This window comes from Podarcis bocagei (genome assembly GCF_964188305.1).
Source record: "Podarcis bocagei genome assembly, chromosome: 7".
Classification (NCBI taxonomy): domain Eukaryota; kingdom Metazoa; phylum Chordata; class Lepidosauria; order Squamata; family Lacertidae; genus Podarcis; species Podarcis bocagei.
Genome location: NC_138132.1, coordinates 16,341,400 through 16,368,006, shown reverse-complemented (window position 1 = coordinate 16,368,006; position 26,607 = coordinate 16,341,400). Strand labels below are relative to the sequence as shown.

Genomic DNA, 26,607 nt, shown 5'->3' with positions numbered 1-26,607 from the left:
TTCTTCTTCTTCTCCTCCTCCTCCTCCTTCTTCTTCTTCTTCTTCTCCTTCTTCTCCTCAAGATCAACCACTCCCTCAACTTGGGAGATAGCAGGTTGGAAAGAACCTTAACCCAGGGTGGAGCTTCGGAGAGCATAGCTTCAGCAAGGAATCACTTAGCAAGGAACTGCTCAGGTTGATTTTGCAAGCTTTTATAGCAGGCAGCCCTACAGGATTGGCTCTCCAGGATCACCTGGTTTTCACTAACAACTGGTATTTCAGAAGCATTGCTGGTTCTGACCATGGAGGCAGAGCATAGCTATAATGGCTAGTAACCTCCAATAGCCATTTCCTCCACTAATTTGTCTAAACGTATTCGAAAGTTGGTGGCCATCACTGACTCCTGTGGGTTCAGTTCAGTTTTGTGGGGTGGGCTCCATCCTGATGGCCCCAGAAGGCCCTTTGTTTGTATCATGAATTCAGATGGCCACCTTCCAGAGCAATCAATGCAGTGGATTAAGGATATAAAGAAGCCTATAGAAAAGGTATCAAAATCAAGATGTTGAGTCCCAATTAGGCAATTGTATGCATACGAGGTTGCACCAACCAGAGTGGTCAGATTACATTTGCTGCGTAGAACAAGGATCCATTTGTTCCAGTGCAAAGGGCAAATATTTCCCATGATTTTCAATAGCCAGCCATTATACTTCTTTCTCTGTTAATTATTTCCTTCTCCCACTCCATGCCAAAGCACTTCAAAGGCAACCCATACAGGAAGCCAAGCAGTCCATGTATAGGACAGGAAGGAGGTGGGTGCCTGGGATGTATGTATGTGTAGGTGTTAAGGATGTGCACATCCCCCTTGACCCAACCTGAGTTGACTTGGGGAACACCCGACCTGGTCCATGGGGCAGAGCTAATTTTGAACTGGGTTTTGTAAGCCCTGATTTAGGGGTGCTAGTCTCAAACGTTTGTTGGGGGAGACCTAGGTTTTTTTGTGGGGGGAGTTATTTGTCCTGTCTTCACGCTTTTTATGATGGAGGACCGCTGTAGCCACCCCAACGACGTTCTCAAGATGGAGGGGGAGGGAACAGCTGCAGTCGCCTGCGGTTCCTGCGCAATGTTTGCCATCTTGCCAAAGGTTGCAGGCAGCTTTACCTGCAGCAATTGCATGTTGATTGCCCTCTTAAAAGACAAAGTCCAGCAACTGGAGGAACGTGTAGCTACGCTCCAAAGAATTAGAGATCTGGAGCTCTTCTTGGAAGCAACAGAGCACACTGTCTCCACCAAGGAGGAGACAGGGGACTCCCCTGAGAAGGAGGCTAGTTCATCAACACAGGAGCCAGATATATGGAGAAACGTGACTCAAAGAAGTAGGAGGCCCAGGGTTCGTTCTGATTGTTTAGAAATACACAATCGCTTTGAGGTCCTCTCCCCTAGCATGGAAGACGAACAGCAGACTCCATTTGAGGATCTCTCCCTCATTTCAGTCGATCAGGTATATGAAGACGAGCAGCAAAGTCATTCCTCAGGGAATGTGCAGGCGACCTTGGAACGGACAGCTCATGGAAGAACCCCGACCAAACCTAAGAGGAGGCGTGTAGTGGTGATAGGGGATTCCCTACTGAGGGGAACAGAAGCAGTGATCTGTGGGCCTGACGTCTCGGGAAGTGTGCTGTCTCCCCGGGGCTAAGATCCAAGATGTAACTGAACGACTGCAAGGAATCATAAAACCCACTGACGAATACCCCTTCCTCTTGATTCATGTGGGAACCAATGACACTGCAAGCAATAGCCTCCAGAAGATCAAAAGAGACTACGAGGCTCTGGGCAGGAAACTGAAGCAATTAAATGCACAAATTGTCATCTCATCTGTCCTCCCAGTTGAACGATGTGGCCCAGGGAGAGAGGGAAAAATAGTGGAAGTGAACAGCTGGCTTTGGAAATGGTGTAAACAGGAACGGTTTGGATTCTTAGATCACGGACTGCAGTTTCTTGAAGATGGACTTCTGGCAAGCGATGGGCTGCACGTCACAACGGTTGGGAGAAATGTTTTTGCCAAAAATCTCAGAAACCTCATCAGGAGGGCTTTAAACTGACTAATGTGGGGGAGGGAGACAGTGCTCCTGAAGGTAGGAGTCTATCAATTGATGAAGATGATCATCCAAATGTCATAAACCAAATGGAGCAAACAGCACACAGACCTAGTGGTGGGAGGAAAAAATCCTTAAATAAGAGACACGGGGGAATGATTAATGGACTTCAATGTCTGTACACTAAAGGGAAGTCTTCTTTCTGCACATAACTGTTAGTCTCTTTCTGCATAAAACTGCTCCATTTTGGGGAAGTTTTGCTCCTCTTTTCTCTTGCTTTCTGAGAAGTTCTGCTTGTAGGCTTTTCCCTGCTTTTGCACACACTGTGCGAACCTGCTCTTCACGCCTAGCTGACTACAGAACCTAATTACATTGTTACATGCCATGATCAATCATTAAGTAACAGACATCCCAAGCTCATGGAAAACAAACTGTACTTGCTCTCCATGCCTAGCTGACCATAACTATAGAACCCGATTGTTATATTGTTTGTGCCAATTAATCCCTAGTTACAATTCAGTTAGGAGGCTTCATGCCTGTCTAGTTCTAACTCCGATTCTCAGCCTTCTCTCCATCAATGATAAATGATCACATGTAATCCCCACCTTTCACATGTAATTCCCGCCTTAGTACTTATGTTAACCAATCACAAGTTTCTGTGTGTATGTATCAACCAATCAGCCACAGGCACACTGTGGCAATGCTTGCAATATTCAATAAAATAGGCTCTCAGGGTCCGCCCTGACAGACGCCTAGCTACACCTGCCTCTCTCGTCTCCCATGATTTTTCATTTCTACATCTGGTGACCCCGACGTGATGCGCAAAGCATGGGAAATAAACAAGATGAGCTTGAGCTCTTGGTACAGCAAACTAAATATGACATAATAGGCATCACTGAAACCTGGTGGGATAAGTCCCACGATTGGAATGTAATAATGGGGGGATACAATCTATTTCGGAGAAACAGACCAGACAAGAAAGGAGGAGGAGTGGCGTTATATGTCAGGGATGTGTATACCTGTGAAGAGATCCAAGATTTAGAACCTCAAAGCCAAAGTGAGAGCATTTGGGTCAAAATTAAGGGAGAGAAGAATAACAGAGACCTCATTGTGGGAGTTTACTATAGATCCCCAAGCCAAACGGAGGACATAGATGATGCCTTCCTGGAACAGATGGCCAAGCATGCAAAAGGAAGGGAGATAGTAGTAATGGGGGACTTCAATTACCCGGATATTTGTTGGATGTCAAACTCAGCCAAGAGCATAAGGTCAAACAGATTCCTCACTGGCCTTGCAGACAACTTCATTGTCCAGAAAGTGGGAGAAGCAACAAGAGGAACAGCCATTTTAGATCTGGTCCTAACCAATGTTGATGAGCTGGTTAGTGGGGTAGAAGTGGAAGGATCATTAGGCATGAGTGATCATGCTCTTCTGAAGTTTACTATACAGCGGAAAGGAGCAACCAAGCATACTAGGACTCAATTTCTTGACTTTAAGAAAGCCGACTTCATAAAACTTAGGGAAGTGCTGGGTGAGATCCCATGGACAGTAATACTAAAAGGAAAGGGAGTTCATGATGGCTGGGAGTTTGTTAATAGGGAGATAGTAAAAGCACAACGTCAGGCAATACCAATGAGACGGAAACATGGAAGGTGCCTAAAGAAGCCAGGGTGGCTATCTAAAGAACTTTTAACTGAGTTAAGATTAAAAAAGGATGTGTACAAAAAATGGAAAAGGGGGGAAACCACCAAAGAGGAATTCAAACAAATAGCCAGCACGTGTAGACACAAAGTCAGAAAAGCTAAAGCACAGAATGAACTCAGGCTTGCTAGAGAGGTTAAAAGCAACAAAAAAGGCTTTTATGGGTATGTTCGTAGCAAAAGGAAGAACAAAGAAACAGTGGGGTCACTCAGAGGAGAAGATGGTGAAATGCAAACAGGGGACACAGAAAGGGCTGAACTCCTCAATGCCTTCTTTGCCTCAGTCTTCTCCGATAAAGAAAACAATGCCCGACCTGAAGAATTTGGAGCAAATGATTCAGCAAAGGAAACACAGCCCAGAATAACTAAGGAGATAGTACAAGAATACTTGGCTAGTTTAGATGTATTCAAGTCTCCAGGGCCAGATGAACTGCATCCAAGAGTATTAAAAGAACTGGCAGATGTGATCTCAGAACCACTGGCAGTCATCTTTGAGAATTCCTGGAGAACAGGAGAAGTCCCGGCAGACTGGAGGAGGGCAAATGTTGTCCCTATTTTCAAAAAGGGGAAAAGAGAGGACCCAAATAATTACCGCCCAGTCAGTCTGACGTCAATACCAGGGAAGATTCTGGAGCAGATCATTAAGAAAACAGTCTGTGAGCACCTAGAAAGGAATGCTGTGATCACCAATAGTCAGCATGGATTTCTGAAAAATAAGTCATGTCAGACTAACCTGATCTCGTTTTTTGACAGAATTACAAGCCTGGTAGATGAAGGGAACTCAGTGGATATAGCCTACCTTGATTTCAGTAAGGCATTTGACAAGGTGCCCCATGATATTCTTGTAAAGAAGCTGGTAAAATGCGGTCTTGACTATGCTACCACTCAGTGGATTTGTAACTGGCTGACTGACCGAACCCAAAGGGTGCTCATCAATGGTTCCTCTTCATCCTGGAGAAGAGTGACTAGTGGGGTGCCACAGGGTTCTGTCTTGGGCCCGGTCTTATTCAACATCTTTATCAACGACTTGGATGATGGACTCAAGGGCATCCTGATCAAATTTGCAGATGACACCAAACTGGGAGGGGTGGCTAACACCCCAGAGGACAGGATCACACTTCAAAACGACCTTGACAGATTAGAAAACTGGGCAAAAACAAACAAGATGAATTTTAACAGGGAGAAATGTTAAGTATTGCACTTGGGCAAAAAAAATGAGAGGCACAAATACAAGATGGGTGACACCTGGCTTGAGAGCAGTACATGTGAAAAGGATCTAGGAGTCTTGGTTGACCACAAACTTGACATGAGCCAACAGTGTGACGCGGCAGCTAAAAAAGCCAATGCAATTCTGGGCTGCATCAATAGGAGTATAGCATCTAGATCAAGGGAAGTAATAGTGCCACTGTATTCTGCTCTGGTCAGACCTCACCTGGAGTACTGTGTCCAGTTCTGGGCACCACAATTCAAGAAGGACACTGACAAACTGGAACGTGTCCAGAGGAGGGCAACCAAAATGGTCAAAGGCCTGGAAACGATGCCTTATGAGGAACGGCTAAGGGAGCTGGGCATGTTTAGCCTGGAGAAGAGGAGGTTAAGGGGTGATATGATAGCCATGTTCAAATATATAAAAGGATGTCACATAGAGGAGGGAGAAAGGTTGTTTTCTGCTGCTCCAGAGAAGCGGACACGGAGCAATGGAGCCAAACTACAAGAAAGAAGATTCCACCTAAACATTAGGAAGAACTTCCTGACAGTAAGAGCTGTTTGACAGTGGAATTTGCTGCCAAGGAGTGTGGTGGAGTCTCCTTTTTTGGAGGTCTTTAAGCAGAGGCTTGACAACCATATGTCAGGAGTGCTCTGATGGTGTTTCCTGCTTGGCAGGGGGTTGGACTCGATGGCCCTTGTGGTCTCTTCCAACTCTATGATTCTATGATTCTATGATTATTAAACATATGAGATGCTGAATCACCTTCCACCGTCAGCCAAGAGCAGGAGGCTTCCATCCTGCTGGTGTCTGCTTCCCAAGCACATTATCTGAGGGGAACATGCTGGCAAAGCAGACCTCTGTGGCTTTCCTGCCCCATATGCCATCTCCTGACAGCCCTGGGCCATTCTGTGCTACCCAGCCCAATGCAATAAAGCACACCTGTTGTTGTGGGGGGCATTTGTTACTTGGTCAGAACAGCAGCAGTTGCTGGAGAACCCATCAAAAGTACAGTCCACAGGCTTATAAATCACACAGGCTTATGGAGATGCATTTCCACTCCTTAGCTTTGCACAGGCATAGAAATCAAACCCTGTAACAAACAAGAGGCTACAGTTGGGTAACCAGGGGCGCCAACTTGGGTCTCAGGTTATGGGTGCCTAGCGCACATGATGCAAGGCCTCAGAAGTGACTTCCAGTGCTTCGTAGGGCACCAGAAGTTGTGTGAGAGGCCCTGCAGTGTGGGTGCTGAGCACCCACAACAAATTTTTGTGGGTGCCTGGGCCCCCAGGGCTCTCTATAGTAGGCACCCCTGTAGGTGACGAAGCAATAACTTTATCCAGAAGAGCAAAAGTAACACCCCAGGCATGGGCTGGAGGAAGAACAAGGCCGTAGATTCAACTGTCAGTGTCAGCAAATTCCTTCACACTTCTTCACAGACATCCTAGCTCTTTTACAGCATCCTTTTGTTTATTATTCTCTTCACATTTACCTTTACTGAATATGCCTCTTAGGTTATCTATCAGTATATAGGCATATCAATATGTTTTTCATCACGGGAACATGCTGGCAAAGCAGACCCCTGCAGTTTTCCTGTCCAGTATGTCATCCCCTCACAGGCCATGGCCTCCTGCAATTTACACTGTCCACAGTTAACCATGGCTTATTACTGCTTTACCACAGATTCTTGTTTATAAAAAGTGTTGTTTACATAGTCACACTGAGCACAGGTACAAGCTGACTCTACATATGGATAGATGTCGTTTGAAAGAGTATACACTTGTTGATTTGTGCAGTTCAGTTGCTGCGTCCACGGGTACATACACTGCACACTCATTAAGCGTTTCATGTGAATAACTGTGTGAGTGTACAGCTCAGCTGTTTGTGTACACAGGTTCACAGATTGTACATTTGTTGAAAGTAACACATGAACCTTTGTTCCAGTTATTGAGTTGCACCATACTTCTGCTGGTGGTGCAATCTGGTTGGAAGGGCATAACAAAAGCAGCCAAACTATCTTCTGTGAATTATAGAGGTGAACAGAATAAAAAACCTGCTGTATTTTCAAATTTTTAATCAGCAGCAATCCACGAATCATAGTTGAAGTCTTAGAAAAAGGACAGCATCAGCACAGCACTTTAAGAAAGGAAAATATTCAGATGAAATACAAAAACAAATGTTCAAAAGCACACAGTGATGGGGCTTGATGGAGATCACCGAGAATCACAATCCAGGTTGGCACCACCACCAAGAAGGCCCTGAGTCATGTTACTGCCTGCTGCACCTCTGGTCCATGAACATTACCCAAATCCCCAAGGAACTAGAAATTAGAAATATCATTTAAAACCACACATACTTTCCCTCCATTGCACAAACAGTGTATTAATATGCAGACTGGTTTTGAACATACCCTTGTCAGATCTTGAACAATACCATAATATTAAAAACTCTGTAGACATATTATTCTGTTCCAGTACAGTCAAATGATCTGGGGGACACCACAATAATTAATGCGTTATCACTGCACCATTGTAGGCTTTTTATTCTCCGAAAGTGAATCAGTAGTTTTTGCCATGCTGTAATGAGGTCTACTTTGAGTGGGAGATTTAAGGAAAGAAAAAATATTGGGGGGAAGCATCATCATCCTAACTGCTGCCATCTTTAGCAAGCGTTAGGTTTTTCTTTGAGCTGATCTTTCCTGTAATGATAACTCCTGTCATTAAATTATCATGATGGCATTTTGCAAGCTTTTCTAAATCTTGCATTATTTATATACCCAAATGCTTTTTAGGGGAATCATTTTCATAGGCCATTTAGAGCAACTTGTCATTCTGTCCACATTTCTATAAACGATGCCTTTTATTTTTAAAAAGAAGACAGAGAATTGCTGCAATCTCAATGTGCTAGAGTGTGCACTTGACACTGAAAAGGCCCCAGATCCTATCCATGGTCAGGAACAGCTCAAAATATTTCATGGAGGACAAGGTCACAAAGATATACACCCCTTTCCATGTACCCAATTCAGTCAGATTGGCAGCTGAATCTCCCTTCAGCACTGCCAACAGAATATTTTCCTCCAGTACATCTTGGGGCAAGAGGCTAAGACAACACAGAGGGAGATAATTTAGGGGGCTCAGAGTGAATGGTGTGTCTCTGTTTGGGGGGGGGGAGCTGCTGCTTCCACCCCACTCCCCAGCATTCATAATCTGCCACCATTCACCACTTTAGGCAGTTGTCTAGTGGTATATAGGATAGCCTGTCCTTGGGATCTGCAAGTTTGGCTGCATATGCACAGCTATAAAAAATGATCTGAAAATGATCTTTAAAAACCCGTATTATAGTTCAAAATCCTGATTTCAGTTCTACAGCACCATCTGGTGTCACAGTGTTATAATACATTTAAAACACTTTTAACGAATGTAGCGGAGTCCTAGGTCGGAGAAAGACTTCCATCTGAAATCTTGCCACCAGCATTCAACCTTTGCAAACCCAGGACTCACTTTTAGCCCAAACAGGCAGGGGTGGGGAGCACATTTTAAACTTTTAGCACCTATTTGTATGATGCTTGTGGAGACCAACAGCAGGGCCAGTACTGAGCTAGAGGGGCCCTTGGTGTGATTCAGCTCCCTACAGCTGTCTGGTCAATCTACTGGCTGGTGCCCAGTGTCATTTTTAAAAGCACATTTGGGTTGCTTGCATTCACAGTTGGTTGTGGGTTTATAATAGTGCTTAAAAAACAACAACTTAGAGATGGAAAGAAGATAAAGTACCTACCAGAGAAGAATGGCAGATCAAGTTGATGGATTATGCTGAAATGGCTAAAAATGACCAGAAGAATCAGAAATCAGGAAGACCAAATTTTTTAATAAGGAATGGGGAAAATTTATAACTTATCATAAAGACCATTGTAAACGGTAAAAATCGTTAGTAGGATTGGAATATCACTTGTGGTTTAATGGTGAATTTTGGATACAATGGAGAGATAAAAGATTTGAATTATCATAAAAGATGCAGGAGGAAATGATTAACAGTAGGACCCACAAAGAGGAGGGAAGGTCAAGAGATTCCTTGGAATCTAGTTTATATGTTGTGTGTTGGATATGTGACTGTAAAGTTATAATCTGAAAAACCAAATGAATAAATTTAATAACAGTGATAGCAAACTGCAATTTAGAATGTGGAGGACCTTGCAGGGGCAGCAATGGATGGATCATCCCCCACCCCCACCCCTATTCAGAACAGGAGATCCTCAAAGTCAGAAGCTCTACCCTTAACCTCTAGGATGTACTTCCTCCTTCTCGCTTGTCCTCTGACTTTCTAAAGCCGATAAGAAGTCACAAGAGTGACCTCTCTGCCTTCAGTGTTTGCCCTTGTTGTGCCAAGCTGTTGGCTGGCTTCCTTTTGTTTGCAGAATGCGGAAAGGATTGTGGGAGAAAGAGGAGAAACCACAATCCTGTGTTATTTCTGTGGGTGTTATAAAGAACAAACAAGCCCTCCAGCAGCATGGTACATAAGACTCCTATATTAGTGACGGATAAGGCAGGAGAAAAACAGAAAGCAAATGCTACAATCCGGAGCAGCTGTTCCCCAGAACGGAAAGCAGCTCAAGATATTTGGGTGAGTTTCTTGGTCTTTATCCTGCCTTGTCTCTAGCTAGAGTCCTTCTTCAACTCTATGCATATACTGTAAACTCTCCAATGTATTTAGTAACCCCAGTATCTGTCTTGCAATGTACAACAGGTGCTGATATATATTAGGAGTTGACACAGAAATTTACAGTGGTACCTTGGTTTGTGAACTTAGTCCGTTTCGGAAGTCTGTTCTTAAACCAAAGCATTCTTAAACCAAGGTGTGCTTTCCCACAGCAGCGGGGGACTCAATTTACAAATGGAACAGATTCAACAGGAAGCGAAACATGTTCTTATTCCAAGGCAAAGTTCACAAACCAAAACACCTACTTCCAGGTTTGCAGCGTTCTTAGTCCAAGTTGTTCATAAACTAAGCTGTTCCTAAACCAAGGTACCACTGTACTCTGTGTCTTTTTTTAAAATAATGGGTTCGGTGTTTGAATCACTCTGTGCTTTTTATGCTTTGATATATGCTCTAGGTTCTGAGTCATTCTGTATAAACGAATTTATGTTGTCCTGTTCATTATAATGGGGAATCTAGAGATAGCTAGAATGCCTCTCCCCCTTTTGGCCAAAGTGACTCTTGTTTGCAGACACAGGAGCTACCTTGATCTATAAATTTTAAAATCTTCTGTCAGACCTGGTTGCAATTAGCAGGCATGGCCACCCCTTTGGAGGGGATGGAACCTGGAAAATTTCAGAATGATAGCTGTAGCCTTTACCATTTTGGGGTGGGTTGTTGTTGTTTAGTCATTTAGTAATGTCTGACTCTTCATAACCCCATGGACCAGAGCACTCCAGGCACTCCTGTCTCCATTGCCTCCTGCAGTTTAGTCAAATGCATGTTGGTAGCTTTGAGAACACTGTCCAACCATCTCGTCCTCTGTCGTCCCCTTCTCCTTCTGCCCTCCATCTTTCCCAACATCAGGGTCTTTTCCAGGGAGTCTTCTCTTCTCATGAGGTGGCTAAAGTATTGGAGCCTCAGCTTCAGGATTTGTCCTTCCAATGAGCACTCAGGGCTGATTCCCTTAGGAATGGATAGGTTTGATCTTCTTGCAGTGGGTCTGTACAATAGGATAAAAAAAGGAGGGGGAGAATCACAGACTCTAAACATGATATTTAGATAAACAGCTCATTGAATGTTGATATCATTACAGATACACCAGTCTCGTTGTCTCTTCTGTGATCCTTCCCCATCAACATGCAGGAACTCCTGGGATTTTTGCTCTTCTCAGTTGTAATACAGACAGGTCAGTAGAGCCTGGTAAGCACTCCTGTGGGAAATACTGTAGCTTCATTGGCAGGAGAAAATTATTTTCCATTCCCTGGCAGATAGTTTGAGAGCTTTCCAAAATAGACTTAAACTGGGTCAGATAGGCAAATATATCAATTTAGGTTCCTCTCAGTTTCTCACTTTTCCCATCTTAAATTGAATCCTACACATTTCCACATCAACCAGCAATTGTAATTATTTTTAATAAATCTTCAGGGATATACATTAGCATTTTGGTATGAAATATGCTTTGATGTGCATTTTTTCCAAAGCAATCACCCTACTGTAACGCATTTTTGTATGTTCTTTTCAGTAACCTGTGCATTTTTAATACACACTTAATCCTGGTATGTGCATCTTTACATGCAGTACTTGGCCAGAGAGCAGCATTACAAAATTCAGACAAGTGCAGATTTCGGCAGATGGTGATGTTTTAGTTCACAAGTTGTTTCAGAAAGTGTCAATTAGGGAGGTCCGTTTTGAAATGTGAACTGAATTGGTTGTCTCCTGTAGCCCTATGCTTACATCATATTCCATTCTGAATATGTAGTCCACCCCTTTTGCTAGAGAACTATGGGAACTGCAGTTCTGGAAAGGGAGTTAGATTTCTAAGAGAAAGAATTCTCAGCAACCCCACCAAACTGCCTTACCTAAGATTCTGGGTTGGAAGCCACAGGACTTTAACTGTTTATCATTTTTCGTACATTGTTATTTATTTATTTATTTATTGAAACAGTTTATATACTCTCTAAGCTGTTTAAAAAGATGCAATACAAACAATAAAAATAAAAATCAGTTAAAACTATAAGATCAAACTTCAACTAAAACACCTGCTGTAACAACAAGAAGAAGAAGAAGAAGAAGAAGAAGTTTTCAATAGGCACCAGAAGTTCAGCAGGGAGAGAGCCTCTCTGACCTCAGCTGAAGGGATTTCCATAAAATTAGGTCCTTGACATCCGGTCCTCAGTTCCTGGTGGATCTGAGCCATGCATATGAACCATAGGGAACCACTAACAGTGCCTCCCCTGAAGATTTAAGTGATCAGGCAGGAATAAGGGGAATTAGGCAGTCCTTGAGGTCTCCTGGGGTGGATCTACACAAAGGAAAAAACCACTGTAAATAAGTCAGAAATTAAATCATTATAACAAAACAAAACAAAAACCCTATGTAAAAATGGAATAGAAAATTTGTTTGCTCTCTGGTGCCATCTGGTGTTGCATGTTTATAATGCATTCAAAGCATTGTTTTTTGACTAATGTAGCTGAGTCCCTAGACCAGTGATGACCAAACTTGGCCCTTCAGCTGTTTTGAGACTACAACTCCCATCATCCCTTGCTAACAGGACCAGTGGTCAGGGAGGATGGGAATTGTAGTCCCAAAACAGCTGGAGGGCCTTCACTGCCCTAGACCCAAATTGTCATGGTGCTTGTAACGGAACACAATAACCTTGAAGCTGACCCAATAGCATAAGGACAGCCCCTGCTTACTTTTCAGCGCTGGAGTTATGTGCTGGTGATAGTCTGTCCCACACCTGTGGTCACACCTTGCCTTGTGATTGCATGAAGGTTCATGTTGCTGAAGGCAGTAATGCAGAGGCATGGCAGACCTGTGCAAATGGATATGACACTGTGTCACTTTTCCTCCACCAGGCACTTCTTTGGAATGTGAAGTCTGCAGTGGCCTCGGCAGCAGTTGTGCCGGCAGGAGGGAGAACTGTGACGCTGGCCAAGACACCTGTGCCATTGCCTACACGGAAACCTCATTAGGTTGGTCGTCTGAGACAGACAAGTCCAGAAATACCTCCTTGCAGCCAGGGTGGGCAGGGGAAGTTGTTGTGCTCCCAGATCTCTACAGCCTCTATTAAGCCTGCAGCTCAAACGAGAAGCAAGACACTTACAGCAAAGCGAGGACTTAATTTGCTCATTCAGAACAAGAGTTTGACACCAGTCAGCCTCATGCCTTTGACATGACAGAGCCAGGGACAGAGCACTCAACTAGCATGACTCCTAACAGCTAATAGTTGGCAAGAGAAAGAGAAGGGATGCTTGTGTTTGTGTATCCCTATATACATAAAAATATAAGGCTGTTGTCACGCTGCAGTTTGCTGGGAGGGGAGGAAGAGGGACAAGGCAAGCTGGGAGGGGAGGGACTTGGAGTGAGTTGTGGGGCAGATAGGCATGGGTGGGGTGAAAATGGAACAGGGGTTTAGTCAAGTGTGGCGGAAGGGTGTTGTCAGGTTGCTGTCAGCAGCCCCTGGCTGGTTGCCCAGGAAAGTATAAATACAAGGAAAAGTTTCTTTCATTCCTTTTCTATTTCAAACTTTACAGAGAGAGGCTGCAGAATCCAGCATCTTGTATAATGGCATTGTCCCAAGTGAATCTCCACCCCGTGTCTCTCCCACTAACTTATTTGTCCCCTCTATGGGTGCTGCTAAGCGCCCTCTGTCTTTGAGCTCTTTACTCTCCTACTTTTAAGGCTCGCTGGGTTCTGGGAGACGGTGGGTCTGGAATGCTTTCTAGTGACAATATGTCAGCCAGCTGCTGCTTTGGCTCTGCCTGCCCTCCTTCCTCATTATTTCTCAACTTTTCCCTACATCTGCCTCTGAGCTGTGACCTCTGCAAACCACTGTTGTAAATCTAGACTGTCTTTTTCTCCTCCCTGGAAGGATCAGGGTGGGGATGTGGTCTCCATCATTCCTCCTCCTCCTCTGCCCAGTCCCTGACAGGTGGTTATCAAAGAGGTAGGTGAGGTTGATGAGCAGATCAAGCAGGGGCAGCAGTCTTGAGTGTGTGCACATGTGTAAAAATTGAGGAACCAATATTCATATAATGAAAGAAGAACAAGAAAAAGATCTGTGCCGATAAGCTTCGAATCTGGAGGATCCTGTGCTGCAGAAACACCCGTAGGAACAACCCAGACGATTTCCCCCCCAGAGGAATTTCGACCCAGCTATACAAAGCTAACTTGCACAGGTATAGGGTGAGAGTAGTTGGTGACTGCAGCTTTCTAAGCAAATCCCATTTTTCTTCCTGTGCAGGTGAAGCGACAACACAGACAGTCTCAAAGAGCTGTGCATCCTCAAGTGTCTGCAACAGCCCCCCAACGTACATGAATTTTGGGCAGGGGAAATACATTCGGTCCCACATCACCTGTTGCGCGGGAGATGCTTGCAGGGCAGTATCTCCTCAACGTAAGTATCCGTGAGTTGCTAGTGATCATACAACCTAGAAAGTTCTTCTGTCCCTTTTAAACAGATGTGGGGAACTGGATGTGACCAGCGGGCCATATTCTTATCTCCCCTACCCTGCTGTGGGCCAAATAATTACAAATAATTATGGCAAGACTTATGGTGTTGTCCACAGAGGGAAGCTATCAGTGCCCACGTGGCCCAGTGGTGTAGTGTGGGGCTGGGTGTGTGTGGCCCCATGTGCATTTTGGGGAGGGGGCGTGACCTATGCTCCTATGTTGTATGGAGATGTATCTCAGAAGTAAAGCAATTGCTTTGCATGCAGAAGGTTCCAGGTTTGATCCCTGACATTTCCAGGTAAGTTTGGGAATGTCTCCTGCCTGAAACCCTGGAAAGCCACTGATTGGCAAATATAGACATTATGAAGCTAGATAGACCAATAGCCTGATTCAGTTTAACATAGCTTCCTATGGTCTTCCGTGTTTATGTGTTATGTTGGGGGGGGGGGAAACAAGCAGCTAATAAAACTCTTTTAAAATTCACAATATTTCTGCACAGGGCTGCACCATCAGAATTCTGTAAGCCATATTCAGTACTTTTGTTTTTAATTGATTTTTATTAAGTTTTCAAAGATTTTAACAAATCTACTTCACAGGCAACATGCCATTCTCTTAGATTTTTCTTTTTAACCTCACATCCTTCCGTTCCTGATGTTTTTGTTCCTCTTCTTGGTTGCTGCCTTATACTTGTTACCAACCCGCTCCCCAATACCATTTTATCTTTTTTTGTTTTATTTTTCTGCCACTCATATCTTGAATCCTGCTCGCGACTTCATATCATTATAATACTTTGTCAGATCTCCCCCCCCCCAAAAAAAGCCTCCAGTTTTCCATAGGAAGTTCATCATTTTGATCTCTTCGTTTTACAGTCACCATAGCCAGTACTTACTGGCAAAACCTATTGGTGTTTCGCAACTTTCTGACTAGTTGCAGGACCTTAGCCAGACCTAGCAGAGTAAACGCAGAGTTCACGAAAGCAATTGGCAACTTGGCTGCAGATAGGATGGATGAAGCAGGAACCAGGAACTTGTAGTTATAGTTGTTTATTCTATACAGTGGACTATTTGCAGGAACAGAACAGAACACGGATATTTGACTAACTCTCTCATACACAACTCTCAACTGAAACTCATACTAACACATTCTAGTTAGTATGCCATTAATCATTATTCCCGTGAGAGAGCTTGACCAATCATAGAACTGTCTCCATGCCTCTGTATCACCAGGCAGACTTACTCCAGCACATTGCCTTGGCTGTTGACCAAACCTTAATTGACTCTGTGTGAGTAGCTGCACGTATTCAGATTCCCAATAGTACTTATAGACGTTTTCTGATTGTCTTCATGGGCAGCCCCATATGTTTGTAACTTCCTGTGTTTGTAACTTCCTACGTTCGTAACTTTAAAATCCAGCAAGAAAATTAGATGGTGAGAATTGGAAGCATCCACACATGTGTGCTGCCTGGGGTGGGGAACAACTTTGCCAACTTTGCTTTGCCTAACAAGCTGACCATTTCCCGTTTCCCTCTCTATATGGTTTCAGTGCCACCAGCATTGAACAAACCTAATGGCAAGCAATGCCCAGGCTGCTACTCTTTGTTACCCGGTGGTTGTGAAACAGAGACCGTGGATTGCATTGGAACCGAGGACTACTGTCTTGAATTGGAGGAGAAAGTCACATATGGTAATTCTGAACTGCAGGTCTGCGAGTGGAGATTAGCTGGAGCCCCTGGTCAAACTGCTTCAATGGTTACCTGCTACCTCTGTCCGTAAAGCATAAGACTCTTAATCTCAGGGTTGTTGGTTCAAGCCCCATGTTGGGCATAAGATTCCTGCATTGCAGGGAATGACCCTCCTGGTCTCTTCCAGCTCTATTATTCTAAGTCAGTTATTTGAGGTCAGCTACAAAAAGCAACAAAGGCCCTTATGACACCTTCAACCCTGACAAATTTGTTATGGCATCAGCTTGCATGGACCACAGTCCTTTTCATTAGATGCCCGATGTGTTATCTTTCGTTGCAACTACACATATCTGCAGTTGGAGCGGGTTGGAAATGCAAACAGTGAAGTCAAAAGGAAAGGCAACGACCTTATTAAAAGTGACTATTCCATGCCATGAAACAGACATGGAGTGGAAATAGTTCATCTGCTCATCCCAAATTTCTGGGGATCTTGTGTACCTCCTGGTGTTAAGAACATATAAGATGAGGCACTGCTGAATCAGGCCAAATGCTCATCTACTCCAGCATGCTGTTTTCACAGTAGCCAACCAGATGCCTATGGGAAGCCCACAAGAGGGACATAAGTAGAACAGCACTCTCCCTGATTCCCAGCAAGCGGTTTTCAAAGGTCTACTGCCTCCAACAGTGGAGGTAGAACATAGCCTTTGTGGCTAGTCACCACATATAGCCTTGTCCTCCACGAATTTGTCTAATCCTCTTTTGAAGCCATCCAATTTGTGGGCCATCACAGCCTCTTGTGGGAACAAATTCCATAGTTTAACTAAGCACAGTACTTCTTCTTTTTTTGTCCACAAGGTTGGACCACACTTCCCATCATCCCTGACCATTGCCCATGTTGGCTGGGGCTAATGAAAGTTGGGGTCCGGCAACACCTGGAGGGTCACAGACTCTCAGATCCTGGGCTGGTGTTTTCTACTCTTCCATCCCTTGGCTGGTTTAGGATAAATTCCCTTGTATATCTAGTCTACTGGGTTTTGAACAAGGCCTCTGTTGACATGGATAGGGAATAGCTACCATTGTGAGGCCAGGTTACTTCTCTCTCCTGCTCTCTGTCTAGCTCTTTCTCCTGACCCTGAACTTTTTGTTTCCAGGTAAATTCACCTTCAACGTCATCATGAATGGCTGTGCTTCCCAACCCGCCTGTGCTGCGAAAGTGGGCAAAGTGGCTACTGCAGGGGTTTATATTGATATTACAAAAGCTGAGTGCACACCAGCTCCCATTTCAGCTTGAATGAATCATCAGCCACCAGACTTCCTCCTCACTATTGATCCTTATTAGAGATTGTGTTATATTCTTCCTGTACTAGGTAGCAAGGATATTACTTCTAAGAAGATAAGAAGAGCCCCACTGAATTAGACCAAAAGCCTAGGGAGATGCCACAAGTTGTTCCCTATGTGTTTGCAATCTTCTCTAATGTAATTTCCTCCCAAAGAGGACATTGACTGCTGCTTTGTGATGACCAACAAAAACTAGCTAAAGAGCAATGCAAGATAATTTCTCTCTCTGTACACCTCAATCAGTTTATATAGGGAAATCCATTTCAGGCCAGCTGCATTGATATTCCTAATGACCTTTTTATAACAGTGATGTACCTTCTTGGTTGGCTTTGGGTAGTGCAACCTAAGGCATTGACTATCATTGAATACAAACTATGGCTTCATAGGGGTCCCTTGAAAGTGGACTGTCTGCACCAATCAGCTGATGGACACTAATAATGAGCCCTTCTGAGGTTGCCATCTGGCTTCATAATGATGGCAAGTGCTGCTATGATTTATTGGGCTCGAGACGTGGGTCATAATATAGAAACAGAATCATGGGGGAAACTGTGGAAATCAGATTTGGAATTCCCAGTGAGTTATGCTTCAAAGGAAAACTACATGAAAATGATTTTTAGGTGGTACCTAACACCAAACAAATTGGCAAAGATGTATAAATCAAAATCAAAATTTGCTGGAAATGTAGAGTAGCCAAGGGTTTTTTTTTTAAAAAAAATTCAACGAGACTCCCCCCCCCCCCGAAAAACCCAGAGGCTTTTCTTTTAAGGATAACTGGGACAGATGTACAACCCCCCCCCCCATATGAACTTATTTTTATATGTCACAACTGCAGTGAGGATAATATATGAACAAAAATGGCAAGATGAGGCAGTGCCCACTGAAGACGACTGGCAGCTTGAAGCTCATGGAATATGCTGAATTAGCAAGTCTAAGTAGTAAAATTGGAGATCAAGATGATACTGTGTTTAAGGAGGATTGGAAAATGTTTGCAGATTATTATTATTTAAATGTAAACAAGCTAAAACGCAAGTAGGTTTGGTGTAAGAACAGCAGTAAAATACATGTCTGAGAATGCTTTGGAGGACATAATGTATAGAAGAACTATAATATGCCGCGATATTAGAAAATGTGGGGAAACCATGGATGGGGATAGGGGAAGTCGAATACGAACTGAATGTTAACTGGAAAAAGTTGTATAATTTTTTTTATTTTCCTTTGAAAAAAATCTCTCTATATAAAAAAGCATAATGATGTCAAGTGACTGACAGATAGGTGGCCCTGCCCACTTGTCACTTGACACCTGGAGGGCCACAGGATTCCCTATCTCTGCTCTAGCAGAACAAGGGGACATCTTTCATCCAAGTTATGATTTATTTGTTTCACTCAAAGAGGGCATCATTCTACCCTTGGGAGGTAGAACTCATTTTTGGATGAAGTTGCAGATAAGTGATACAGCAGCACACAGGTGGATCAGAATAGGTTCTTCAGTGGCAGAAGCCCCCTAATCCTGAGAAGGCAGCTGATGAAGTCATCATTCTGGCCGCGAGGCTGGCACACATTCAGCTTTTGTGACGTGAGAGTAAAAGCCGGATATGGTGGTTTCGCCTAGTTTTAAGCCATCACAAAACCCCTTAGTGGCACAGCCCTTCTGAACAACCTTGACGATGACAGTTCCTGGATATGGGAGACAAGATGTATTTGATGAGTCCTGGATTCCACGAACAACTGCCCTCTCTGCCCAAGTCCCAAGACATTTTCCATCCCTTGCGCTATAAGAATTTGCAGATGTGGTCTGGCCTATAGAATTATCACAGGCTCTCTTTCTATCTCTTACGTTTCACAGCCACTTGACCTCAGTTGCAACAGACTAGCACAACCACACCTCTGGAATCTGTTACCTGATATTGCTGTTATTGATGCATAGCAAAGGCTAATTAATGAGTCTATTAACAGCAATCCTCTACATGGCTGCTCAGAAGAAACCCTTATTGAGTTCAGTGGGGATTATTCCCAGATGTATTTACAGCATTGCAGCATAACAGTGCAAAAACAAAAACATAAACAGACCAAAGGAAGTCTATATAAACTTAGCAATGTAGCTGGCTTTAGACTATGTGATCCCCATCTAGCCATTTTCTGAAATCAAGTGGGTCTTCTGCATCTTTATGGGGAAAATACATCTTTATAAAGTGTATTCTATATAAAAATGTATTCTGTGAACTGTCCTGAGACCTCCGGGTATAGGGCGGTATATAAATTCTAACAACAACAACATGCCAAGTCAGTTGCTGAAGGACCCCTGACACCCCCTTCCAATTCTCATGTATTTTACATATATTACAAGAAGAGATGTCCATATCCACTGACACAGATAGGTAGCCGTGTTGGTCTGCCATAGTCAAAATAAAAAAATTCCTTCCAGTAGCACCTTAAAGACCAACTAGGTTAGTTCTTGGTATGAGCTTTCGTGTGCATGCACACTTCTTCAGATACCAATTATCTGAAGAAGTGTGCATGCACACGAAAGCTTATACCAAGAACATATCCACTGAGTCTTTGCTCTATAATTTACTTAACCTAATGAGTAATTCAGTCCAGTAACCTAATAAGTAAGGAAGGATATCTCAGTGGGTAGAGAATGAGACTCTTGACCTCAGGGTTGTGGGTTTGAGCCCCACGTTGGGTAAAAGATTCCTGCATTCCAGTGGGGTTGGACTAGATGACCCTCATGGTCCCTTCCAACTCTACAGTTCTATGATTCTATGGCTTCTTTAGTCTCAGAGAGTGTATGTGGCATGAGCTCACTGAATAGGACAGATAAATGTTTTGGAGGGGCAGAAATCAGTGGCAAACTGTTCAGAGGGTTATGTAGCACCATGTAGTGCTGACTCCACCAAAGTATTTTATGCATATTTTTATGTGCATGCAACTGATTCCATCAGTCCCTTTGCAACCTGCATTTCAGTTTGCCTGAAGAGAATAGATATAGGACATTGACCCTCCTTCAATGGCACATTGTGTATGTGAAATTGGAATTACCATAAGAAACTGTCACAGCCATTTCAAGACAGTCGTTCTGTGGTCCAACACAGTCCACCGTCTCATTGGGATCACAAACACCAGAAAGCAAAGAATAGCAGGCTGGGCACCGCTTCCCATTGGGTTGGTTGATGCGTGGAGGCACTGAAACCAATTAGTGAAAGCCCATTGGTTGGGAGAGCAAAGAAAGCAAGGAAACTGATGCAGAGGAGAACATAGTTTTGAACTAGCAGTCCTCTATTTTACTAGGAAGTTGTAATAGTCCTGGGTCACACACCCACACCCCAAATGTCAAGGGCATGGCATGATGGATTCTGAGAAGGTGGCAGAATAGGCGAAGGAATTAATATCCTCATCAACTGCTGATGGCACCACTTTCCCAGAAGCCCTGGTGCATGAGGAATCCATATTGTCAGCATGTCCCCAGCCCAGAGGCATTTGAGCTGCCCGTTCCTCAGAGCCAGAGGGTTCCAGGCAAAAAACCACAGAGAACCCTCAGTCCCCCCATTTAGAGTCTACAGGTCTATTGCAGGTAAGGTCCTTTCAACAACTTCTGGAAACAGACATAGATAGCCACCAGGCTGAGCTACATCACTGTCATAGCATCTGGGCTGAGATTTCCAGACTTTTCTTTCCCCTGCCTCTTTCCCCAGGAAATCACAATACTTACCACTGAACTGGAGCAAATGACAGTCAGTGGAAAACATGAATTGCTGTTTGCTCAAATTCAGCAGTAAAGATTGTGTTTTCCTGGGGAAAGAGGCAGGGGAAAGAAAGTGCTCAAACATGGACTAGGAAAGTGTGGACCTGCATCAAGAAAGTGTGGGCCAAGAGCAGAGCACAAGCAAACCTCACATTTTGGAAGCGTAGACACAATTTCTGGAGAGTATGCAAATCCCTATTCCTCCCTTATTCACAAGTGCAAGGGGAAATTTTCTACATCTTCTCCTTCTGAATTCTGAGCACAATTCAAAGTGTTGGTGATGACCTTTAAAGCCCTAAATGGCCTTGGCCCTGTATACCTGAAGGAGCATCTCCAGCCCCATCATTCAGCCCAGACACTGAGGACCTCCTGGTGGATCCTTTACGGCAAGAAATGAAGCTACAGGGAACCAGGCAGAGGGCTTTCCCAGTAGATGTAAAGGAGATGAGGAACTAAATAACCTTTAGAAGACATCTGAAGGCAGGCTTGTATAGGGAAGCTTTAAAAAATTTAATGTTTTATTATGTTTTTATATACGTTGGAAGTCTCCCAGAAGGCTGGGACAACCTGGTCTGATGGGCAGGTACAAATAAATTGACATTGTTATTGTTCTGTCACATTGTCTTATACATGGCTTGGTTTGTTCTCCTACCTTCTGTCTCTGAAGAGCTGACCACTACCATGAGCCTGAATTCATGCCCCTAATTGTTAGGAACAGATGTGTGTGTAGAAATTTTTTAAAGGGAGGCTCCACTACGAAATTTCTTCATCAAGAGGCACAATTCATTTCACGTTGTTCTTAATGGAGACAATTGTTTCCTATCCTGTATTGGTGTTAATTAACCCCAAACTACCAAGTTGATAGTTTTATCACCTTTGTAAAGGATTATTATGCTCGTTTTGTATATGTTCCAGCTCTAACTGAATTGCCAGCACCTATAAAAAGGTAAAGGTACCCCTGCCCGTACGGGCCAGTCTTGACAGATTCTAGGGTTGTGCGCTCATCTCACTCTAGAGGCCGGGAGCCAGCGCTGTCCGCAGACACTTCCGGGTCACGTGGCCAGTGTGACGAAGCTACTCTGGCAAGCCAGAGTTGCACATGGAAACGCCATTTACCTTTCCGCTAGTAAGTGGTCCCTATTTATCTACTTGCACCCGGGGTGCTTTCGAACTGCTAGGTTGGCAGGCGCTGGGACCGAGCAATGGGAGCGCACCCCGCCACGGGGATTCGAACCGCCAACCATGCGATCGGCAAGTCCTAGGCGCTGAGGTTTTACCCACAGCGCCACCCGCGTCCCTGCACCTATACCTATACTTAATGCATAACCCAGCACCTATACCTATACTTAATGCATTCATTTCCCTCTGACCTCCCTGTTTATTATCCTCACCATATGTTAAGGGTAGCACAAGTTGAGTGCTTAATGTGTACAACAACCAGACATTGTGCACATTCACCAGGCCACCTCACCCTTCACCTCAGGAAGTACAATTTCTTGGGCTAGCCGTGGTGAAATATGCCTTACCTTGAGGAGTTGCAGTTTTGCAGGCATCCCCTACACAGCAAGCGATTCCTGTCCTTAGTTCTTGCCCTCGCCCAAAGTTGAGGAGTTGTGTTCTGTCTTTGCAGATGTTGGAGGAGTCACAGCTTTTAGCTATTATCTGAGCTTGCATTCCACCTGCAGGGGTGGGATGAAGGATGAAGGGTTAGGTTTTGCCTCTGCTAGTTTCCTTAGCCAGAAAATCCCAAACCCAGTTCTAATTTTAAAAGAAGATATAAAATTCTCCTATATTTAATGCATTCACTACAACCATTTACAAGGCTCATTTCCAAGCTCAAGAGGGCTTAAAACCACAGCTGAAAAAAAATATAAGACACCAAAAATAAGGGTTGTAGCTATCGTGGTTAGCAGCCATTGTTAGATGAAGATAAGGTTATCATTCACTGCTAGCCATAATGGCTCTGCCTCTGAGAGCCAGCTGCCAGGAATCAGAAATGAGAAATGTGTTGTTGCATTGAGGTTCTGATCACAAGCTCTTCACGGGCATCGGGTTGGCAATGGTGAGAACAGAGTGCTAGACAAGATGGTCTTTTGGCCTGACCTGATACTGCTCTACTTATGTTCTTTTTTCTCCCCATAAGATTTTTATTAAAGCTTTTTCATAATACAATGCAATTAAAGAAACTAATCTAAAGAAAAACAACATCAGAGAAAGAAAGATATAAGAAAATGCAGAGTCCTCTCTCAAAGGTAGTTCTTGATCCTTGTCTCGCACCGAAAATGGTGGACCCTTCCAGCTCTCACCGGGGAGCTTTCCTTTCTTCTCCCAGTCTCTCACATGAGGAAGTCTTTCCTTCTTTGCCTCTTAAGGTCCTTCCATCCAGCCATCCGCCACCTTCATGTGTGAGTAATCCTTGGACCCCAATAATGGCCCAGAGCAGAGGATACCAACAGAAAACAAAACAAAAGGAGAGACAGAAGAAAGAAGATAAAAAGAAGGGGGAAAGAAAAAGAAAAGAATAGAAAGGGGAAACAAAGAAAAATAAAAGGACTTCCTATTTTCCATCTTTCACTTGCATAAAAGAAATTATTCACTCTAGCCTGACATTCATCTGTTCTACTTTCTTAAGGTCTTAATGCTTGCCAGGGGGGTAAAAGCTTCACACAATTAAAAAAAAAAAGTTGCCACATGAAAGATTATTTGCTTTTGGAACTGAACCGTATGACTTGCCGCCTTTGGTACTGCTGCTGCTGAGTAAATATAGTGTTGCTTAAGTTATTCACAGGCTCAGATTTGCGGTCCTTTTCACTCACCTACAGTGGTTTCAGATACAGAGATGACGCAGGTGTCATTGTCACAGGTCTCCATGGGGCCAGAACAGTTGTTGCCGCTGCCCATACAAACTTCACACTTCAAAGATGCACCTGGAAAAGGGCCAACAGTTCATGCCATTCAGGAGGGTAGTAGCAAATTCAGAAGTGAAACCTCATATTTACGCCTCTTCTAAGGATGTACAACCTTCTATGTTTATACAATAATCTTATAACAATGCAACTTTTTTTTTTTTTAGGGACCCATTACAATGATCAATGCAGATCTCCAGGTGTTCCCTTTCAGCTGTGTGTACTATTTTCTGTGACACCCATGGGCAAATGATTTGGAGTGCTCCTGTATCTTTTTGTTTATAGTGACTTAAGTGGTCTTGAAGTTGCACTGTATGTAACAGAACTTGCACACCATTCTCTTGAAATTGAAGCACCAATGCTTAGCTTTGGAGTGGACAGAACAACTCCTCTTCAGTTTTCTTCCCATGTGCTTTCTCCAGAGTGACCATAGGAGCCTGACCTCAGTGACTGACAGAATAGAGACAGAATAGAGCAGGACTATTACTTTCCTTGATCGGGACACCATACTTGATGCAGCCTAGAATAACATTAGATTTTTTGCTGCTGCATCACACAGCTGATTTGTGTTAAGCTTGTGGTCCACCAAAACTCTTAGACCCTTTTCACTTGTACTACTAGTAAGCCAGGTGTCCCCCATCTTATATCTATGCAGCTGGTTCTTCCTGTCTATGTACAGAACCCTACATTTGTCCCTATTGCAATTCACTTTGCTAGTTTGGACCCAGTTCTCCAATCTCCTAAGGAAATTTTGAATCCTGATTCTATCTTCTGCGTCATTAGCTACCCCTCCCAGTTTGGTGTCATCTGCAAATTTGATGAGCACCTCCTCAATTCCTTTATCCAAGTCGTTTATAAAGATGTTGAACAACAATGGGCCCAAGATAGATCCCTGTGGCACCCCACCAGTCACTTTTTTCCAGGATGAGGAGGAGCCATTAATGAGTACTTTTTGGGTTCGGTCAGTCAACCAACTACAAATCAACCTAACAGTAACTTCATTCAGTCCACATTTCACCAGCTACCTGCTGGTGGAAGGGCAACAAGGAGGAACAGCTTCCAAGAAGGCCCTCTCCTGAGTCCCTACCAAGCTTGCCCTTCCACTTGAATAAAACATCTCCAGTTTGAACTGGTCCTACCCCCTCTTTGAAGGGGATCAGACTCAATTGTGGGGCTTGCATCAACCTCTCCAGTGACCCCCCTCTTGGTTGGAAGCTGGTGGAAAAGGGTCTAGCACTAGGATGGAGTGTGTGGTCCTTCAGCCTCTTATCAGCCTGAGCCAGCATGGCTGGAGAACCTCAGGTTTCTACCCCTGCATTATGTAAAATTCTCCCTTCCCCATCACACAGGAGCTATACTGGTTCCCATAACAATGTAGCACCAGATGGCATGACCACGGGAGCATTCCTGACCTTCAGGGATGGGAAAGAAATTTGCTTCAGTTCACTTTAAATAAAAAAAATGCAAGCCTTCTTCATTCATCACAATACACAAACTGAAACAGCTATCCTTCAACACTTGCACATCTCCAAATGTTGCAATGCAGTTTCCAAAGAGTGCGTACAGAAATGCAAGCATAAATATGGAAGAAACTGAAATGGACACATTCAGAACTTGGGAAAAACTGAAATCAACAGGTTCTCCCATCCCTACTTACCTATAGTCACAAGCAGAAAGCCAACGGCGAGTCCCAGCAGGAACTTCATGGTGATGCCAAATGCTGGTGAGTAGCTTCAGACAGAAACTGCCCCTGTAATTTAATTTGTTAGGTGGTGAAGTGTTCCAAATTTAACAAGCTTTGCGGGGGGGGGGGGGCAGGATGGGGAGCACATTCTCAAGTTACATATCTCTGAATCTAAAAAAATGATATCTGCTCTCTGTCATGAAATGTGATAGTGACATTGGGACAGTCACCTTCTCTCAGCCTAACCTATCTCACAGTGTTGATGAATGAGGAAAATTGGGGTGGGGAAATATTTATGTGCACCTTCTTGTGATTCAGAACACACATGATTCAGAAATAATAATTTCAAAGCATGTCCCTTTCATTACAGAGAAAAAACCAGAGGTTTTTTTTTTAAAATCCACAGAAGGCTGCATGACTTGTCTAAATTCCACCAGATACAGAAGTAACATAAAAGCATAAGAAGAACATCAGGTTTCAAAGGCACAGCTAGTCCAGCATCCTGATCTCACTGTTGAACATTTACAATGCCTGAACATGGCTAAATTAGATCAAACTGGGCAGATGACCTAGGGCTGTGTTCAACTAAGCATAGACACATTGAAATCGATGAACCTACATTTGCCATGTCCATTAACCTCAATGGGTCTACTCCAACATTGAATGCGGCCTCCAGACTCCAAGGTTCCATTCTACTTGGATGCTAGCTTAGATACAACTTTTGTAAGCTTAAATTCAAGGATTGGACTAGGAACATATCAGAGGATGATGGTGGCCTTACCAAGAGTTCTCAGGTGTTGTCAAGATGGTGTCTGTAGGAAGAGGAAGAGAAGACAAGCTTGGGATGTTTTCCTCTCTGTTTTCATTTGTTGCTCTCTTTATAAACAAGAAATTGAGGACGTATTTCCTAAGCTCCTCCTCCTATTACAGATTTCTGAATCCCATTCCTTCAGTTTCTGGGCCGGTGTCCTTTCACTTCCCTATTTTAGTAGTGCTGAGAATCAATTAAAAAAACTTGTAGTCCAATCCTTCCTTTACCTATTCAGCATCCGAAGTAAATATGCTTCTGAAAGCCATCTAAGCCACAGGTAGCAATGGATGCACCTGCTAATTTCAGTATCTCTTCTTTT

The 26,607-nt window shown here is 43.7% G+C and overlaps 2 protein-coding genes across 2 annotated transcripts; one reads left to right on the top strand and one right to left on the bottom strand.

Annotated features, from left to right (window-relative positions):
- The first annotated feature begins 9,441 nt into the window (after window positions 1-9,441).
- On the top strand, window positions 9,442-17,352 carry LOC308590154 (phospholipase A2 inhibitor NAI-like). Its single transcript, XM_081199916.1, has 6 exons — window positions 9,442-9,596; window positions 10,765-10,857; window positions 12,530-12,646; window positions 13,918-14,070; window positions 15,669-15,809; window positions 16,959-17,352. The coding sequence occupies exons 2-6, from the start codon at window positions 10,809-10,811 to the stop codon at window positions 17,096-17,098; spliced, it is 600 nt and encodes a 199-aa protein (XP_081056042.1). The 5' UTR covers window positions 9,442-9,596; window positions 10,765-10,808; the 3' UTR covers window positions 17,099-17,352.
- A 980-nt stretch (window positions 17,353-18,332) lies between these two features.
- LOC308592174 (phospholipase A2 inhibitor and Ly6/PLAUR domain-containing protein-like) lies at window positions 18,333-26,383 on the bottom strand. Its single transcript, XM_081203468.1, has 6 exons — window positions 26,259-26,383; window positions 25,451-25,543; window positions 23,704-23,814; window positions 22,414-22,566; window positions 20,185-20,328; window positions 18,333-18,819 (listed from the first exon to the last, which is right to left on the bottom strand). Exons 2-6 carry the CDS (start codon window positions 25,497-25,499, stop codon window positions 18,677-18,679), a joined length of 600 nt encoding a protein of 199 aa, XP_081059594.1. The 5' UTR covers window positions 25,500-25,543; window positions 26,259-26,383; the 3' UTR covers window positions 18,333-18,676.
- Between the last annotated feature and the right edge of the window lie 224 nt (window positions 26,384-26,607).

What these genes read in the sequence shown, in the direction of transcription:
- LOC308590154 (XM_081199916.1), top strand. Translation starts at nt 10,809, where the DNA reads ATGCAGGAACTCCTGGGATTTTTGCTCTTCTCAGTTGTAATACAGACA. An exon ending in CTACACGGAAACCTCATTAG is followed by an intron (nt 12,647 to 13,917) that starts GTTGGTCGTCTG and finishes CTTCCTGTGCAG; the next exon opens with GTGAAGCGACAACACAGACA. An exon ending in GGAGGAGAAAGTCACATATG is followed by an intron (nt 15,810 to 16,958) that starts GTAATTCTGAAC and finishes TTTTGTTTCCAG; the next exon opens with GTAAATTCACCTTCAACGTC.
- LOC308592174 (XM_081203468.1), bottom strand. Translation starts at nt 25,499, where the DNA reads ATGAAGTTCCTGCTGGGACTCGCCGTTGGCTTTCTGCTTGTGACTATA. An exon ending in TGTATCTGAAACCACTGTAG is followed by an intron (nt 22,567 to 23,703) that starts GTGAGTGAAAAG and finishes CCACCCCTGCAG; the next exon opens with GTGGAATGCAAGCTCAGATA. An exon ending in CAAAACTGCAACTCCTCAAG is followed by an intron (nt 20,329 to 22,413) that starts GTAAGGCATATT and finishes AATTGGTTTCAG; the next exon opens with TGCCTCCACGCATCAACCAA.